Below are 19,429 nucleotides of genomic sequence, written 5' to 3'. Positions count from 1 at the left end.
TTATTCTCCTCTATCCTCCCACCACCAATCCTCTTCCTCCTCCACCTGCAATCCAGGCCAAGTAATCCTTGCCTTTCCCACCATCAGTCCATTGTCCATCTTTTCCTCTGCAATCTCCATTATCCACAATGACGGGAGACTGTGGAAGAATGACTGTTGAGCAAGTTTCCTCAGGCAAGGCCTATCTCATTGTGTCCAAGCCCTTGGCTCCTTGTGCATTGGAAAAGAACTGCCAAGGCAATGTGTCCAAAACCTACACATGTGGTACAGCTTTCAAACAGAATGTAAGCTATTTTTTAAATGAAGAGGCAAATAATTGACATTAGTTGTTTCCTTTGCGTCCAGCTCATGCATATGTTGTCCCGAACTGAGAAGGCTTTCTTATAAAATCCAAAAACATATTCATCAGTGTGTGCACCTCCATTAAAATGTAACTTGTTTTAATATTTGATTGAACATTACAGTTTGAATTATAATAGAGAACAGTTTTATTTGTGTAAATCAGGAAAAATAAGTTACATAATATTGCAAGATGTGGAAGACGGGTTGACTGTCTTAGTTCATTTATCCAGATTGGCACAAAGCTCCCTCTATTTTGTAGCATCTAATTAATTGCAGCTTATGACATGGATATCATTTTCTATGATTATGGCAAAGGACAGCTGCGGAATTAGTGCATTACAATATCTGGGTCTTTGTCTCCAAAAGGCTGAACATCAACAGTAATGCTAGGTGCAAGAATGAGCAGATGACTGCTCTCTACCCTGTGCTGATGCGGCTCATGAAAGAAGGCAAAGTGTTGATTGCACTGACGTTAAGACTTTATTTCCTCCTCTTTTGCTGTGGATAACTGTTTGGCCTCTCTCCTTGCTAATACAGCTGATGTTGCAACACTGCTTGGGCTGAATCACGAGTTAATTCCAGATAACCCCACATTCTCAAATTAAGCCAACAAGATTTTAAGTGCCTATCCCCACATGAGGCTCATACCGCAGTCTAAATTTCCAACAAATTTAAATTGCTATTCATATTAAAAAAATCCATTTTGCGAGGCAAGCAGTTTACCTTTGATTGCCTGATACACGTTTAGAGCACAGGAGTACAGACTGTAAAAGATAATTTATTCCCTATTTTTGATCTTTCTCCCGAACCAATATAATTACCTTTATCATTTGTTGACATCCAAAAATAAGACTGGTGCATTTTCAGATTTCATTTATAATCCAAATTATACTTGTAGATAAAAATAATCAACCCTTTGAGATCCTCATAGCAATAGCTGTATTTAATGACCCTCAAGGGACATTGAAACCAGTTGGTTAAAAGTTAGGGAATCTAACCTTAAAATATGAAAATTTCAATTAGAAAGCATAACATTATATTGCATGGGCTTTCAGAGCTGTAAAATGTCAAAATATACAGTAATTTAAAATTACATTGAATCACTGATCATTTACGCACTGTTCTTAATGGGATGTATGCATCTTTTTTTGTCATAATTAAAATAGTTATGGGGACATTATTTCAATAACAGCACTGAGAGCATTTCAGGTGGGATGAGTGAGTGAACTGAACGCTGAGGGGTACAAGGCCAGAGAACAGAGTGAACAGGGAATACAAGTTTAAGTGAACTGGTCACTCTGATTGAAGCATAAATGAAATGATCATTCTTGGGAATGAAAAGCGGGTGAACTGGTAACTCTCAGGATTGATATCTGAGTGAACTGGTCACTCCCAGGACGGAAAAGCGAATGCAGTGTTCACTTTGAGGTCTAAAGTCTGAGTGAACTAGTCACTCCTGAGGTAGAGAATCTGAGTGAACTGGTCACTCAGGGGTCTGAAGTCCAAATGAACTGGTCACTTTGTGGTCAAGACTTGAGGTGAACTGGTCACACTGCGATTGAGATTCTAAATGGACAGGTAACTCTGTGGTTGAGAGTCCAAGTGAACTGGTCACTCTGAGATCGAGTGCCTGAGTGAACTGATCACTCTGAGGTTGAAAGTCCAAGTGAATTGGTCACTCTGAGATCTGGAGTTTGAGTGAACTGGTCACTCTGAGGTCAAAGGTCTAACTTAACTGGTCACTCAGGTTCAGAGTTGGAGTGAATTGGTCACTATGGGGTCTGAAAGATCAATTAACTGCTCTGTTGTAGAAAATGTCAAGCTTCTAAGTGAACTGGTTACTCTGAGGTTGGGTGTCCGAGTGACCTGATCACTCTGAGATCGAGAATCCAAGTGAACTGTTCACTCTGAGGTCGAAAGTCTAACTGAACCGGTTACTCTGAGGTTGAGAGTCTGAGTGAACTGCTCACTCTGGGGTCTGAAAGGTTAATTAAAGTTAAACTGGTCTGCAAAATTTCTAGTTTCTGGACAGAAAATGTGACTTCAACTGAAGGCACGTTTGTCCCTTCGCCACATAAAGGAGGACGAAGTCTCCATGCTGAGATGCCCTTTCCTACTGCCACCCCTGTATCGCTTGGCTAAGACAAGCATTGGTAGGTATTATCACAGGTAGCTGTCCACTATTTATGGCTGGAAAGGTTCATTGTGGGCAGCTGTGGTACCAAGGGAGGGGAGTTATCTCAAAGATAAGGCTGAAAAGCAAAGTGTTTATTAGACTGAAACTGCAACTGAACTAAATCTGTGGGTGAACAGCAAATGTGTGAAAAACAGCACTTCTAAATATAGTGTTCATTAAAATACAGTTCATTGTGGAAGGAGAGCAGAACAGCAACACAGCTAGGGGCTGCCTCAGAATCATAGGCATTCTAATAAAGTGGTTTGCATCTACTCATTCACAAATGAAAGGTGATTATTTACTAGCTCAATCATCCAAAAAAGCAACTCTTATCCCTTTCTGCACTTCTTAAGGACATTAAAAACACAAGGAAGAGTCCAATCAGCCTCTTTGAGCTCACTCTGACATTCAATAAGATCATGACTGATCTAGTTTTGACCTCAGTCCCACTCTTCAACACACACCCCATACCCCTTGAGTCTGTTGTGGTTTAGATTTTAATTTCCACTTTGAATACATTAAATGACTTTGCCTACAGAGCTCTCTGGGGTAATGAATTCCAAAGATTCATTTAGGGAAGAAATTCTTCCTGTCTCTGAAATGAGCAACCCCTTATTCTGAAACTATACCCATAACTGTAGATAGCCCCACCAGGGAAAAACATCCCTTCAACATCCATCCTGTCAACCATCCTCAGTTTATTATATGCTTCTTCCTGTACTTGGTTCTTTACTCATTTGTGTCTTGAAATGAAGTTGTGGTAAAGATAGAGAAGACATTGTTGTGATAAATTCGAGGCATTTGGAAGCCACTTATTTTGTTATCAGTGGATGGGTGGGACTCCAAACGTTCTTCTTAACAAATTTTCAGGATCAAGTGTGAACTGCACTGATTTCTTTCTGGCAAATGATGGCTGCGTGCTGGATTCCAGTTGCATTCAAGCTCTTCTTCCACATCTTTGGAAAGTAGTTGGACTACTGGAGAAAACGCCTACTTGTGCCTGAATGAAGTGAGTGAGTTGTGTGAAGAAGTGAATTCTTTACCACACACTGGATTAAACTAAATTTTCATTTTTTTTGGGCCCCTTCCACTTTCAGAATGACTGACCAGCAATTTAGCATGTGTTTAATCTGCATCTTCTGCCACTGAGCATGATGTCAAAATTTACAGTCTAATATAAATGATAGTACCAAAAATACATATGTTGTATATCATAATGACCAGTACATGTTTGAAACCTAGGATGAAAATATCTTGGCCTCTGTAGCTTATCAACCAGCTGAACAATATTAGGAATCTCTCGACCACATTTCACTGTTTTCACAATTGACTTTTCTCTGCGAGGATGCAGTGTCTAACAGCTTCTTTATCTTCCCTATCTTTTGGATATGTTTGCAAACCATTAAATTATTTGGTCTCTGCATTCTTTAGCTGTACCCTTTCTGCTGCCCTTTCTCTCACTCATTTGGTCAGTTGTCTAAACAGGTTCCACCAGCTTAAGCAGGTCAATTGCAGTTAAGGCTCCTTCCAGGAAACATTGACCTATCTTTCAGTTCTGTTTCTACATTCTCACTGAGCTGCTGTGTGTTAACTGAATTTTCTAATTTTTGTGTTAAAACTGGTGTGGCCTTTTATTCTGTCATTGTGTTTTACAATGCTCGAAAGTTACCTTGTGGCACATGTAGGATCCGCCCTTCTTCACCTTGTCTTTCCCTGAAGCAGGTCCCGTCTGTAGGAAGCAAATTGAATGCATAGTCAGTGAACTCTTACTGGAATGTCAGTAGGATTTAGAATAATAATGTGATAAGTAACGTCTACGGCACCAGAAACCTTTCAGTATGGTTCACCATCTCGCAATAACTGGCTACTTGACATATGACAGCAATTTCCCAAGGCAAGATCACCGAGTGTAGCTTTGGATACTGTTGATAGGTTCATGGTGGCTGTACCAGAGCTCCTCTTTGGAGTCCATATACCCATATACTCTGATGTTCTTATTATATAATCTATGTTTTCTAACAATGTAAAACATATGCATCCTACGAGATTAACTGGCACCTGTCAAGATGGGCATATGCCAGCTAACAAAGTTTTTAATATTATGTTAACTTAAGAGCATGATAACTTATGTTCGTCCTTTTCTTATAGTGTACTGTTGTGCTGCTGCAAAAAGCAAATTTTCATGGCATTTATACCCAGTATATGTATGTCAATGACAACAATAAACTTGAACTTGCTGTTTCTAGAACAGTAATGGGGATGTAGGAAAAGAGATAAGATAAAACAAGATCTTTATTAGTCACATGTACATCGAAACACACAGTGAAATACATCTTTTGCGTAGTGATTTTTGGGGGGGGGGGGCAGCCCGCAAGTGTCGCCACGCTTCCGGCACCAACATAGCATGCCCATGACTTCCTAACCTGTACGTCTTTGGAACGTGGGAGGAAACCGGAGCACCCGGAGGAAATATGTTTGGAGGCACATGGCAGAATGTGTACCAAGCGACTTCCAATACCAACTAATGACTGAGGGCAGCGATTGTCAGAAGGCTTAATGGAGAGATTAACCATTGTTACAGTTGTTACTTCTGACACCCATTGTGCTTAATATCCCTTGGTTTAATCCCATTTAAGCACTGTCCATGTTGGTTGTGTTATTTATTTTTGCCATGTTAAAATGTTAATTTTGCTAAATGCTGCTTTACATAGTGCTGCAAATGTTAAATAATCTTTCTGAAGTATCTGAAGCAACTTATACATAATAAGACTGTGTGGTCCCTGATGCTGTTGTAGAAATTACAGTCCATGCTGTTTACAAAGGAAACTACTCCTGGCACATACAGTGTGATAATGTGTGTGCACAATGAGGAAAACTGGATAATACCAATCTGAACAAAGCTGGTAGAATTAGTCCCATGGATTTGGGGGTGAGCGATGAACAATTGGGTATAATATCATTACTGCCACCTTATTCAGTACTGCTCATAATAGCATTAGCGAGGTTAACAGCATGAATGTGACTTAAAACGAACTGCTGTAGGAACTCAGTGGGTCAGGCAGCATCAGTGGAAGCAAACAGATAGTCAACGTTTTGGGTTGAGACCCTGCATCAGGACTGTAAGGGTCCTGATGCAGGGTCTTGACCCAAAGTATCAACAATCCCTCTGCCTTCGTAGATGCTGCCTGATCTGCTGAGTTCCTCCAGCAGTTTGCTTTTTTGCTTCAGATTTCAGCATCTCTAATCTGACTTACTTTCAGTGCCAAATGTGCAGCATAAATTGTTAATGTCCACAACATGCAAAGATGTTCTGAAGCTATGTGACTATGTTCTGGCACTGTTTCTGCTCTCACCATTGCAAAGTTTTGGAATAATATCAATCATCTTCATGCCTAGACACCTCTGAATCATGGAAATGATTTAGCTTATTGCAAAATAGGTTGTAGTTGGGGAAAAAGCATGTTTTCTCAATCTGCAAGTCAACTGTGCTGTACATGGACTTCTGTGAGATGTCATGGTTGACCAAATTTAAGTTTCTCTGTACCATGAATGCAGTGCATTCTTTACTAACGTGAGTGATAGCATTGAATGCAATTTATTGTCCCTCTTCCTTCTACCCCTGCCACAACTATCACCAAGATGCCCCACACCTGGTGATAAGGGAGCAGCACAGAGACAGGGTATCCTCCTGCTAACTCCATTATTTGCACTTCCAGAAACATAACAACCTCAAATTTAGTTGTATCAGAGAAGATAGAAACTGATTATTCCAATGATCCATGTCCCAGATTTAATGCCTACTTACTTTGATTTATGTAAATTATATCCTGATTTATGCAAATTTATGAGTCTGACCAGTTATCAAAGCCAGTGTGATTCACAATTTAATTATTATAGGTAGTGTAATTTGTATGAAGCTTTACTTCAAAAAATATATATGACTGCAAGAAAACACCTTAATACAAACCTCAGAGCTTCAAAGTAGGTATTGTGATATAAAAAGTTATTAAGAAGAGTCTCTCTATGAAGAAGTTATTTTTTGCAAGTTTAAAATTTTGTTTTTTCACTTCTTGTGTTGAGTGTTGCTTTAGGCCTCCTCTTCGAGCTGGATGCATTCCACTTAAGTGAGTGTTGATGCTTAACAGTGGGTAACACTGCTTGAAGTTACTGTGAGTAGCATCTGGATCTCTAATGGCTGCCAATCAGAAGTCAGCTGATCTAGCAAACCTCAGCCACCACACTAGCATGCCAGCACTGCTTTTGAACTGTGCCAGTTTGAGCGTCTCCTGATTGGCAGCAGGGCCACATCGATTTCCAAGCAGCAGTATTTCCAACCAAACATCGCTCTCGAGACTTGAACCAAGATGCCAGCACTGCATTGTCCCATCAGGAAGCAGGGTGTACTGTATATTTTTGCTCAGTAGGAACATTAAGGGTTAAAGGACCAAGAGGGTTGTCTGGAGTTAGTTACAGATTAGCCATGGTCTAACTGGCCTTCTTCAATCAGGACATTGAGTACAGAAGCTGGGATGTTGTACAAGGCGTTGGTGAGGCCACATTTGGAATATTCTGTTCAGTTTTGGTCATCCTGCTAAAGGAAAGATGCCACTAAGCTGGAAAGAGTGCAGAGGAGATTTACAAGGGTGTTGCCAGAACACGAGGGACTGAGTTATGGAGAGAGGTTGAGCAGGTTGGGACTTCTTTCAGTGGAGTGTTGGAGAATGAGGGGTGATGTTATAGAAGTGTATAATCTTAGGGGTGACCTTATAGAGGTGTTCCCAGGGTGACAATGGTTAACACGAGGGGACGTAATTTTAAGGTGATTGGAGGAAGATATCAGGGGTGGTGTCAGGGGCAAGTTTTGTTTTTACACAGAAAGTGGTGGGTGCGTGGAACGCATTGCTGTCAGAGGTTGTGAGGGCAGATATATTAGGGGCATTTAAGAGACTCTTAGACACATGAATGACTGAGAAATGGGAGGCTATGTGGGAGGGAAGGGTTAGATAGATCTTAGAGCAGGATAAAATATCAGCACAATATTGTAGGCCAAAAGGCCTGTACTGTGCTGTGATGTTCTATGTTCTTTGTTCTATAAAATCATAACGGGCATAGATAGGGTCAATCTGCACAGTCTGTTTCCCATAGTTAGGGAACCAAGTACGAGAGGTTAGAGGGGAGAGATTTAATAGGAAACTGAGGGGCAACATTTTTATCCAGAGGCTGGTCAATATATTGAATGAGCTGTCAGAGGAAGTGGTTGAGGCAGGTACACTAACAAAATTTAAAAGGAACTTGGACAGGTACATGGATAGGAAAGGTTTAGAGGGAGAAACAAAGGACTGCAGATACTGGAATCTAGATGAAAAAACCAACAAGATGCTGGAGGAAGCCAGCAGACCAGTCAGCATCCATGGAGAAAAACAGACAGTCAATATTTTGGGTCAGGACCCTTCTTCCGGAGTGAAGATAGGAAAAGAGGAATATATAGGGGGGAAAACAGAGCAGTGATAGGTGGACAAAAGAGGGGAGGCCTACCCACCATGCCTGGCCTGCTGAGTTCCTCCAGCATCTTGTTGGTTTTTCAAAGGTTTAGAGGGATATGGGCCAAACGCAGGCAAATGGGACTAGCTTAGTTGGGAATCTTGGTTGGCATGGACCAGTTGGGCCGAAGGGTCTGTTTCCATGCAGTATGTCTGTATGACTCTACAACTGAATAGAAAGACATACCTAGGAGATTGAATGGTTCCTACAGACCACAGAGGCAGTTGCCTACATGACTGAGCAAAAGGTCAAACTGTAATCATCAAATGATGGGTTATTTTCCCCATTATGTTTCAGTCTCTTACAGTGTACATTATATTGAAAGACTCTCCATTGACTTGCTTAATGTTTGAAACTCAAAGACACATCTTTAGATAATTGCTGACAGCTCATTATGCATTGAGCAACCCTGGCTCTGTTCCACATTTACTGAAATCCGTAAACCCTAACTTACAGTCAGGGAAAACAGCAGACAGATTATAGTTCATCCAACAAGCATCAGTCAGTCATGGTGACTACCACTAATTTCTGAAGCACAAGGCTGACAGTCTCTAGCAATCTGCAGCAATCAATCATTGATCTCCATCAACGGAGATGAATGCTCACACAAGAGACTACAGACGCTGGAATCTGGAGCAACAAACAATCTGCTGAAGGAACTCAGTGGGTTGAGCAGCATCTGTGCGGGGAAAGAAATTGTCAGCATTTTGAGATGATTGCTTATATGGATTTGAAGCATTCCAAAATAGTGGTGCATTTAATAGTATTAAGTTCCATATTAGTTATACCATTACATGCCACTATCTTAAAATGTAGGAATATGACTTTCAAGGGGCTTTGAAGGGCAATACAGTGATGCAGCAGTTAGTGCTGCTGCATCACAGCTCCAGGGACCCTGGCTTGATCCATACCTTGGGTGCTGTCTGTGCAAGCCTGAATGTTTTCTCCGTGACCATGCGGGTTTCTTCCATGGTGCTCCGGATTCCTCCCACATCCCAAAGAGAGTACTATAAATTATTTCTTTATGTAGGTTAATTGCAAAAAGAGTCAAAAAGGGAGTTGATGGGCATGTGTGAGAGATTAAGTTGCAGGGCTACAAGGAAATAAGCAGGGGGAAATGAGAGGAATGGGATTGCTCCTTTGGACCTGGTATGAACCTGATAGGCTGAATGGTCTCCTTCTGCATCACTACAGGATATGATAACTGATTGGATCAAGTCCAACTCTAGAGATTTGACCACATATCTCTAGACTAATGCTCCAGAACAGTACTTACGGGCTCCTGCGTAATTGGAGATGCCATCTTTTCAATAAGACAGTGAACTGAGGCCAGTGTGCCCTCACAGAAGATATGGAGAAAACAAAACGAGATGTGTTCCACCAATGTCATAGCCCCAATATTCTTGGAGATCACTGATAGACAATTTGACTGTGGCATTCCCTACATTAAGACATTTGACTATACCTTGAAAGTACTGTAATAGATGCAAAATTCTGAGATTACAAAAGGCGTAATTGCAGCGTTATTACTGACAGGCCATTGGTACTTGCATGTACTAGCACAAAATAGCCTGCCAAGAATGGTCTGCAATTTTAAATTCCACACCAGTGTACATTGTACTGAGCAGATTTGGAGTTTTCCCATTCCTATGGTACTTAGAGTCATAGAGCAATACAACATGGATACAGGCCCTTCTGCCCAAAGAGTCCATGCTGACCATGGTGCCCACCCATCCAGTCCCAATTTCCTGCATTCAGCCCATATCCCTCTAAGCCCTGCCCCTGCATGTACCTATCCAAGTGCTTCTTAAATCATATTATTGTAGCTGCCTCAACTACTTCCTCTGGCAGCTTGTTCCAATATACTCACCACCTTCTACGTAAAAATGTTGCCCCTCAGATCCCTTTAAATTTTTCCCCTCTCACCCTAAACCTATGCCCCCTAGTTTTGTGCTCCCCTACCCTGGGGAAAAGACTGCTACCATCCATCATATCTATGCCGCTTATGATTTTGTAAACCTCTATAAGATCACCCCTCATTCTCCTACGGTCCAAGGACTAAAGACCTAGGCTCTCCCTGTAACTCAGGCCCTCTAGTCCTGGCAACATCCTCGTAAAGCTTTTCTGCACTCTTTCCAGTTTAACCACGTTTTGCCTATAACAGGGTGACCAAAACTGTACACAGTATTCTAAGTGCAGCCTCACCAATGACTTATACAACTGCAACATAATGTCCCAACTCCTATACTCAATGCCCTGACTGATGAAGGCCAGTGTGCTAAATGCCTTTTCATCATCCTGTGTACCTGTGATGACACTTTCAATGAACTATGCACTTGTACTCCAAGGTCCCTCTGTTCCATTACACTCCCTTGTGCCCTACCATTCATAGTATAAGCTGGTTTGACTTTCCAAAATGCATCACCTCACACTTATCTATATTGAAATCCATTTGCCACTCCTCGGCCCACTCCCCTATCTGATCAAGATCCCCCTGTAATCTACGATAACCTTCTTCACTATCAACACCTCCTAATTTCGTGTCAACTGCAAACTTACTGATCAAGCCTTGTGCATTCTCATCCAAATCATTTATATAAATAACAAATAACAAAGGTCCCAACATCGACCCCTGTGGCACACCACTGGTTACCGGCCTCCATTCTGAGAAACAACCTTCAACCACCACCCTCTGCTTCCTACCTCCGAGCCAATTTTGTATCCACCTAACTAGCTCTCCCTGGATTCCATGGGACCTACCCTTCCAGACCAGCCTACCAATGCGGGACCTTGTCGAAGGCCTTGCTGAAGTCCAAATACACAACATCCACTGCCCTACCCCCATCTACCCTCTTGGTTACCTCTCCAAAGAACTCTAAAAGGTTTGTCAAGCATGACTTTCCACGCACAAAGCCATGCTGACTCCTCCTAATCAGACTATCCAAATGCTGGTGGATCCCATCCCTCAGAATTACCTCCAGTACCTTCCTCGCTACTGACATCAGGCTACCAGCCTATAGTCCCCTGGCTTGTCCTTTCTACCTTTCTTAAACAACGGAACAACATTAGCTACATTTCAGTCTTCAGGAACTTCACCAGTGGCTAATGATGAAGCAAACATCTCTGCAATGGCCTCTGCAATTTCTCCTCTAGCTTCCCACAAAGTCCTAGGATGCACTCGGTCAGGCCCTGGGGATTTATCCACCTTAATACGCTGTAAGGCTGCACATACATCCTCCCTGGTAATATGAATCTTCTCCAAATCATCTCCACTAGTTTCCCTTATCTCTTCAGCAATCACGATTTTCTCCTCAGTAAACGCTGAGGAGAAATACTCGTTAAAAATCCCACTCATTTCCTGCGGCTCGAGACATAGGTGACCTTGCTGATCTCTAAGGGAACCTACTTTCTCCCTGGCCACCCTTTTAATATAGCTATAGAACGTCTTGGGATTTTCCTTGACCTAACCTACCAGATCCATCTCATACCCTCTCCTTGCCCTCCTGATATTCCTCTTAAGAGTATTCTTAATTTTTTTATAGTTGTCAAGGGATTCACTCGTCCCTGACCTCCTAAACACAACGTAAACTTCCTTCTTTTTCTTGACCAGAGCCTCATTATCTCTCATCAGCTAAGGTTCCCTAAACTTGCCAGGTTTACCCTTCACCCTAACTGGAATATGCTGCTCCTGAACTCTTGATATCACACTCTTAAAAGCCTCCCACTTGCCATTCATTCCTTTCCCTTCAAACAGGCTCACCCAATTGACCTCTGTTAGGTCCTGCCTAATTCTCCCAAAACTAGCCCTGCTCTAGTTTAGGACCCTAACCTGTGGACCTGTCCTATCCTTTTCCATCACTATCTTAAAACTAATAGAATTATGGTCACTGGAGCCAAAGTGCTCCTTGACTATCAGTTACCTGCCCTACCTCATTCCCTAAGAGAAAGTCCAGTATTGCACACTTCCAAGTAGGGCCCTCTATATATTGACTCAGGAAACTTTCCTGAACACATGTCACAAATTCCACCCTATCCAGGCCCCTAACACTCTGAGTGGTCCAGTCAATACTGGGGAAATTACAATCTCCTACTGATGGAAACCTATTATTCTTACAACTGTCAGCAGTTTTTCCGCATACCTGCTCCTCAAGTTCCCACTGACTATTGGGGGGGGGGGGGTATATAATACAGCCCCACTAGAGTGACCCTCCCCTTCTTGTTTCTAAGCTCTAGCCATATGGCCTCACTGGATGATCCCTTAAGAATGTTATCTCTAAGCACTGCTGTTACATCCTCCCTTATCAAAAAGGCAACACCCCCTCCTCGCTTACCTGTACCTCTGTCACGTCTGTAGCATCTGTATCCTGGAACATTGAGCTGCCAGTCCTGCCCTTCTCTCAGCCATGTTTCTGTTATGACTATAACATCCCAGTACTCAGAGCCAATCCATGCTCTGAGTTCATCCAACTTACCCATTAAACCTCATGCATTGAAATAAATGCAGCTGAGTATTACTTTCCCTGCCTCCCTGGTGATCCTGATTACTAAACTTGCTCTTGCTGGCTACTGCTTTATCCATGATTTGCTCCTGCTCAGATTCCCAACACCCTGCTATCCTGGCATCTCTTCTGCAGCCACAGAATCTTCTGTCTGTCCCCTTCACTATTGCCCTGTCAGGCTGCACCCTTTCCATCTGAGCCTCAGAGCCAGTCACAGTGCCAGAAACCTGACTACTGCTGCTAGCCCCGAATGAACATCCCTCTCAACAGTATCCAAAGAGTTATACCTGTTAGTGACAGGAATGGTTACAGGGAAATCCCGCAATGTCTGCCTATTACCCTTACTTTTCCTGTACTTTACGTATCTACTGTATCTGAAACCTGTACCTTGGGTGTGACTACCTCAGTTAAAGTCTCATTTATGAAGCTCTCGACTTCCCAGATGATCCTGAGTATATCCAACTCCACCTCCACTCCCAGTTCCTTGACCCGGTCTGTCAGAAGCTGCAGCTGGGTGCACTTCCCACAGATGTAGTCATCAGGGAGACCGTAAGATTCCCTGACTTCCCACATCTTGTAGGAGGAGCATTCCACTGCCTTAACTACCATCCTGCCTACATTGAATCAAGTATTAAGGATCGACAGCAATACAAAGCCTTACCTGTTCTTACCTGTGCCTCCTCACCAAAGCCTTTTTAAAGATCCGCTCTCACTTCCAACACCTGGGCCACTTACTCAGCCTCTTGAGCCAAAGCCTCAGCTCCCCGCTCCTACACTGGCCCATTGTCAAAATGGCCGCCCCAAAATGGCCACTCTGCTTGACCCTATCTTTTTATGGGCTGCTGTTAATTAGCTAATTGGCCAATCAACCATTACCTTGCCTCCTCTAGAGTCCTGTAAGGTGAAACTCACATGCAAGCCCCAAGACCTACTTCTTTTAAACTCACCTGCTCTGGCTCCAAGTCTTGACTCCTGTAAGGTGAAATTCACAAGCAAGCCCCGAGACCTACCTCTTCTAAACTCTCCCGCGCTCGGTCCAATTGTTAGGTTGGCAATGGCTATTAGAAATAGAGGGATGAACTGCTATTTGGAGAATACATCTCCTTTTGGTAAACTCTCAGTAATATTTCAAAACTATTAAAAATTATATGTAATGTTGAGCACAGTCTAACTTCAATAAAAGTTCCCATTTATAGCTAGTTTATATCAAAGCATCATTTAAACACTTCACAGAAACAGGATTGTCAGTTTTTAGTATTATTACCATTCAGAATTTACTTTCTAAGTGTGGAATAAGGTTCATTTAAATACCAAAGGGAAAGAAAGAAATACTGAATTTTAAACTACGTGACACAATCTGTGGTGTTCTTGTCACAATTAACAAATATATTGACTTGCATTCTTCCTATTTATCACTGCTGACCAGGTTGTCCAATTGTACAATACTAGTATTTCAGGTACATGCTTATGGTGTTGCTGTCTATATCCAGTTAAAATGCTGACTTATAAGATGAGGTCATTGATACCTGCTGTAGTTCTGCTGACTGTGCAGAAAAGACATTCAATTAGTCCCACTCCATGGCTTTTGAACTTTTCCACAGTAAGACAGCACTTGGAAAAATGCAGATTTCCTCAACTGAATAGTCAGTCTTAATGTTGTACTTAAGTTTCTGCAATGGGACCCCAATCCACAAGGGGAAGTTGAACTGCCACACTGAGCTATCGCTAACACCTCACAATTTACATGATCACTAGTAAGTTCACAAACCACGGGATTCTTGATTATTTTTTAAAAGTGATAAATCCAGCGTCTAATATGGGATTATGCATGAATGGAATCTTGCTATTTCTTTAAACAGTCAATTGGCAGAACACTCATGCAGCTGTGTTATTTTGTGATATACACAGACTCTAAACTGGTGTAAACCAACAACAGCCCTTGGGAAGCATTTGTTTACACAACAGATGATTAAGAGGGAAAATAGAAAGACTGTTCAGTTTGGGACTCAGGAGACACTTGAGAAGCTGCTGGTTGAGGTGATTCAGGAATGTGTGAGCAAGTGAGTGAAGAGTCACTTCCACACAGATGTAGATATAAAATCTTATTGAAGAGGAATAAATTGACTTAAAATGGCCAAACTGAAACTAGTTTGTGTAAGATGTACATGTTTTATGTATATCCACGAACATTGTGGTGTGAAGATATCAATGTTTTGAACTGCATTAGGAATTGGTCCAGTAATTGCTGAGTTCTGGCATTGCAGTTACTTTATAGATTCCCATTAAATTCATATCAGCATTTAGGATTGGATTATTTATATTGTTGAACAAATTTAATGAGGTCAAATTCCAACCAGGTGATGGAACTAATTAATATGAACTACCAGACTGTTAGCCGCTTATATTTAGGATTAATTGCATTTGCTCTTCTTCAATGCCCATGAAAGATTAAATGCAGGTAGATCAGCAATCTTGGTTGATGACTGCTGCCCCTTTGGAGGTGATGAGGGCAAGATCAGGAGTACTTTTCAGCAAGAATCTTTCAGTTCTGCTGTGTTTTGGTTGTGTAAATTTCTTTTGCATGATATTAAAGAAGTCCTTAATACCATTGAAATCTACCATGATTTACAATTTGTAAGCAGAAACTGCTTGAAACTGCAGAGAAATATGGCAAGCTTTTACTAAATCTTTATTTGTGGTTGCACAAAATCCATTGCATGTATGTAAATGCAATGGTGCAACAGAACTCCCTGAACTCAATGATGTGCCTACTTAAAACATTCAAAAGAACTACTGTTATTTTTACATCAAAAATTGTCAAAGGTCAGTGAGAAATTAATATTATTTTCACCTTGTGATTTATGTTTGCTTCTGTGTAATCTTTCTCACAATAAATGTTATTACATTTTAGCTTGATCCATGTGATACATCAGTGCGTGTGGGTGTCTGTTTGCATGGATTTTCTAAAGGTTTCATTTTTACTTGTTTGCTCACTATACCAAAAATGTACTCTAGTGATCCTGTAATCAATTACCTCTCTGATCAATGGCTTAGCTAGTGAGTAGCTGAGCTAAGGCCTCAGTTGGAGATGTCAACTGTGCTTCAGTCACCCTAAGCCGTCCAAAGGGTACATGAGAGGCAGGGGCAAACCATTTAGAATACCTAATCATGATCACTATCCAGCAACCCATGCCAGAAATACCTGCATGTGAACATGCTTATGAAGAATAGCTCTGGTTTCATTAACATTGGCACTCAAAGACTAAACATAAGTAAGAGTCACTTGAGTAAGGAACTAGAGATTATTAAAACTCAGTTAACAAAATGTTGATATGATTTGTGCAGAAAAAAAAGTCAGGATGGGAAAAAAGCCACCAAACAGAGAGGGGCCAATTTCAATATATTTTTTTGGAAGCTGATATCAGATCCAATGTTGACTTTACAACCACATCAAATTTACTTTCCAAAAAGCCAACTGCCAAAGCTCAGGAGAGAAAAATGACGAATAGGCAAGGTAGCGTTTGGGAGTTACACTTTCAAGGAGCAAAGGTAATAAAAATAAATAAGGTCACCAGCTTCCTTATCAAAAGGACCTGGATGGGTCAGTTAGATAGGAATCAACATGGCAAAGGCTAAACCAATGAACTGTAAGATTCCTAATATGAATAACTTGGTCATTAACAAGTAAAACCTTTTGTCCGCAAGAAGAAGCTGTATTAGTAGTCAGATCTGCAATTGCATTCTTTCCATGTCCTCACCATGGCAGAGTTCAGGAATATACTGTTACTCCCTGCCTGCTGGAAATGTCACAAAGTAAATCAAGCTGCTAAATAACACCACTGTATAAATTGAGATCTATTGTACAGAGTACATTGCAGAGATTTAACTTTTCATTGGGCACAACTCCTGTAGATTATTTATCCCTTGTGCCCATCATATCCCCACCTTTTCCCCTCAACTCCAATCCATTGGAACATTTAACGTGACCTAGTAGCTCAGACTCCTGGAAGGTTCTTTGTATCAATTGAAATGAAACAGAAACAGAAATATTCATGTTAGGCAGCATCCGTAGAGAAGAGTGTTAACGGTTCTGGTCAGTGACCTTTAATTAGACCTTTGCAGGAAGTGGCATTGATACAATTATCAATATACTGGAAAAAGAGGTGAACGAGGAAATCTGAGTACAACTGGAACAAAGAATGCTTCACAAAGTGGCAAACGTAGCTAGGAACCACACTGGTTCCCATAGCAACAGTTTTTATGTTAGTTGTTTTTGCTTGTTAGACCTTCAATCCTGTGACAGAGGCAAAGTTTCAATCCTCAGTGATCAAAGAAAGCTGGCTTTGTCTGAGAAGAACAATAATATTTTTAATGATAACAAAATATCCTGCTAATTGCAACAATCGAGGTTTAGAGTGGGCAACCTTGTTTTTGACAAGTTGACCTGGAGGAGGCTCAGAGTGGACACACAGAGATACAAGAAGAGGGGATAGGCTTAGTGGTGCTGGCACCTTATGGAAAGACAGAGATAAAAGCAGTCTAAGGAAGGCTGCCAAATGGACTGGCAGCTCAATTCCACGATAAGAAGATGCCAGAGTCTGTTTTGTTAAGTCTGTGAAATAAAAAGATCTAACATAATCCTTTTCCTCTTGTGAATGATTTTGAAAATTCAAATCTTGCCTCAACACTAAGCTTTAATATGGAAAGATATTCAAAGGTGTTTCAGAGACGTGTGATCAGATGAAGGTTGGCAAAGAAGGACATGTTTGGAGAGGTAACCAGAAGCATGGTCAGAGACAGTATTTAAAGATCTTCAATGGACTCCAGAGCTAGTGGAGATGGGGTAGGGGGCAGAAGACATGTTAGAGGTCTTCTGGTTGTTTGGACAGGTAAAAGGAGAACCAAGTGACGTGGATAGAGGAGAAGATATACACACCTATTTAGGTTCTGTGAATGACTTTTATCTGAAACCTCATTGTGATCTTTTCAGGAAATTTAATCCAGGTACGCATGGAGGCCATGAGACACGGTGATCTTTTCAGGAAATTTAATCCAGGTACGCATGGAGGCCATGAGACACGATCAATAATGTTGAATGGATCACAATGCACCTCCAGACTTCAATTGCCCAAAATTCTTTTGCACATTCAAGGCATATGATCAGTGTGGGCCACTCACACCGAAGTGGTGAGTTGAAGCCAGCTATGGCAGTAGTTAGAAGGGACCAAGCTTACCTATTGTGCAGCAGTGGAGATATAGAATCAAAAAATTGTTGCACACAGTAGCCAGCCATTCATTCCATTGAGTCATTATCAGCTCCTAATGGAGCAAATCTGTCAGTTCCATTGCCCACTTCTATCAACGTGGATTCCATAGTGTCCATTGACTTGCTGGTATGTTCTGTTTTAAGTATGTTCCTTGGTGTTCAATGCCATTGCTCATGCCCGGTTGCTGTCCACTTCTTTGTTTCCCTATTGCCCTGATTACTTGCGTCCCAAAAACCACACACAACTACCCTAACCAGTCCTATGTCAGAACTCCAGTGTTGCTCTATCCTCCTGCGACTGTGATGCTCCCAGTCACCTGGGGATCCACGATCCCCAGCCTAGCTAACTTCTTAAAAGATGGAGGCAGCAAAGGAAAGGCCTTTGTGCATGAATGGCTTTTCTAGCATGCACAGAGCCTTGAGCTATGCATACAAACTAGATCAGAATTACCTCTGTCACGTGTTGACTATTGCTGGGTTACCAGTCTCATTTGGGATGGACTGTGTACGTCACAAGTCATTTGCTGCACTCATTCGTCAATGGGCTTCTGAACTTTACTTTTTATGGTTTGCTTCCGGTCACATGTGGAATATGTGGTCAACACAGCCCAGTCCATCACAGCCTCATCACTTCCTTCCATCCAATCCAACTTCATGGCGTGTTGTTTCAGGAAATCTAACAGTATCGTCAAGGATGCCTGCCATCCTGGCCATTCCCTTTTCTCTCCTCCAACATCGAGAAGATACAGAAGCTTGAAAACCCAGATGACCAGACTCAAGAACAGCTTCTTCCCCACTGCTATCAGACTTCTGAATCAATCACCCCTTTCACATCTCCTTCCAGGTGGTGCTGCCATGTTCTCGAACTCTTAATTCTAACTCTTCCATTGCTGTCACTTTAACATTTCTTTTTTGCACTGCTTCAGATTGCACCACTATACTTTGCACCATTCAGTTGTTTTGTGCTTGTCACTATATTTGTTGTTGTAATTACTATTACCATGTATTCTATTTACTTTGTGAGCTTCACATGAGCAAGGAATTTCATTGCACCCTGGTTTATATGACAACAAACTAATTTGAATCTGGAAGGAGTAGTTACTCTATGAAATGGAGAAAGAACAGATTATCTATTCCAACAACAGCAGCAGACTTTGTCTCTGCTAGTTCACACATGATTTTTCTTCCACTGGCTGTACTTCAAAATTTTAATGGCCTGCTGACAGCACCATTGGCCTTTACAATGTGCCTGCGAAGGTATCTTTGAAGTAAGGCTGTTCTTTTTCAATGAAGTAATATGAATCTGCTCTGTGGGAGTTTGTATTAGGCAATGGAACCCAGCAACAGAAATAGCCCTCAGAGGCACAGTATAAAATCAGAGAAAATACTCATGGACATCCTCCAGAGAAAATCAAAAGTCTTAAGTGCAGAAGTATGTTCCTCTCCCCTTCATAAATCAAGAAAATGGGTAGTGACCAGTGATAAAACATAAACAGAAGCCAAAAGAATCCTTTCAGGCCTTCTTTAATGTTTGACTCCAAAGTCAAAATTCTGACAGGACCTGAAAAAGTTTTAAATTATCCTGTTTTTATCCTGTTATTGTGT

General features: G+C 41.5%; 1 protein-coding gene across 1 annotated transcript in view; it reads right to left on the bottom strand.

Moving 5' to 3' along the window:
- Window positions 1-19,429, bottom strand: part of sumf1 (sulfatase modifying factor 1) — a 114,873-nt gene that overhangs the window by 11,236 nt on the left and 84,208 nt on the right. Inside the window, exon 8 of the mRNA XM_052018718.1 lies at window positions 4,188-4,247. Within this exon, the coding sequence (XP_051874678.1) occupies window positions 4,188-4,247 (60 nt within the window). The remainder of the gene's footprint in view (window positions 1-4,187; window positions 4,248-19,429) is intronic.

This window comes from Pristis pectinata, chromosome 6 (genome assembly GCF_009764475.1).
Source record: "Pristis pectinata isolate sPriPec2 chromosome 6, sPriPec2.1.pri, whole genome shotgun sequence".
Classification (NCBI taxonomy): domain Eukaryota; kingdom Metazoa; phylum Chordata; class Chondrichthyes; order Rhinopristiformes; family Pristidae; genus Pristis; species Pristis pectinata.
This window is presented reverse-complemented; position numbering and strand designations above follow the sequence as displayed.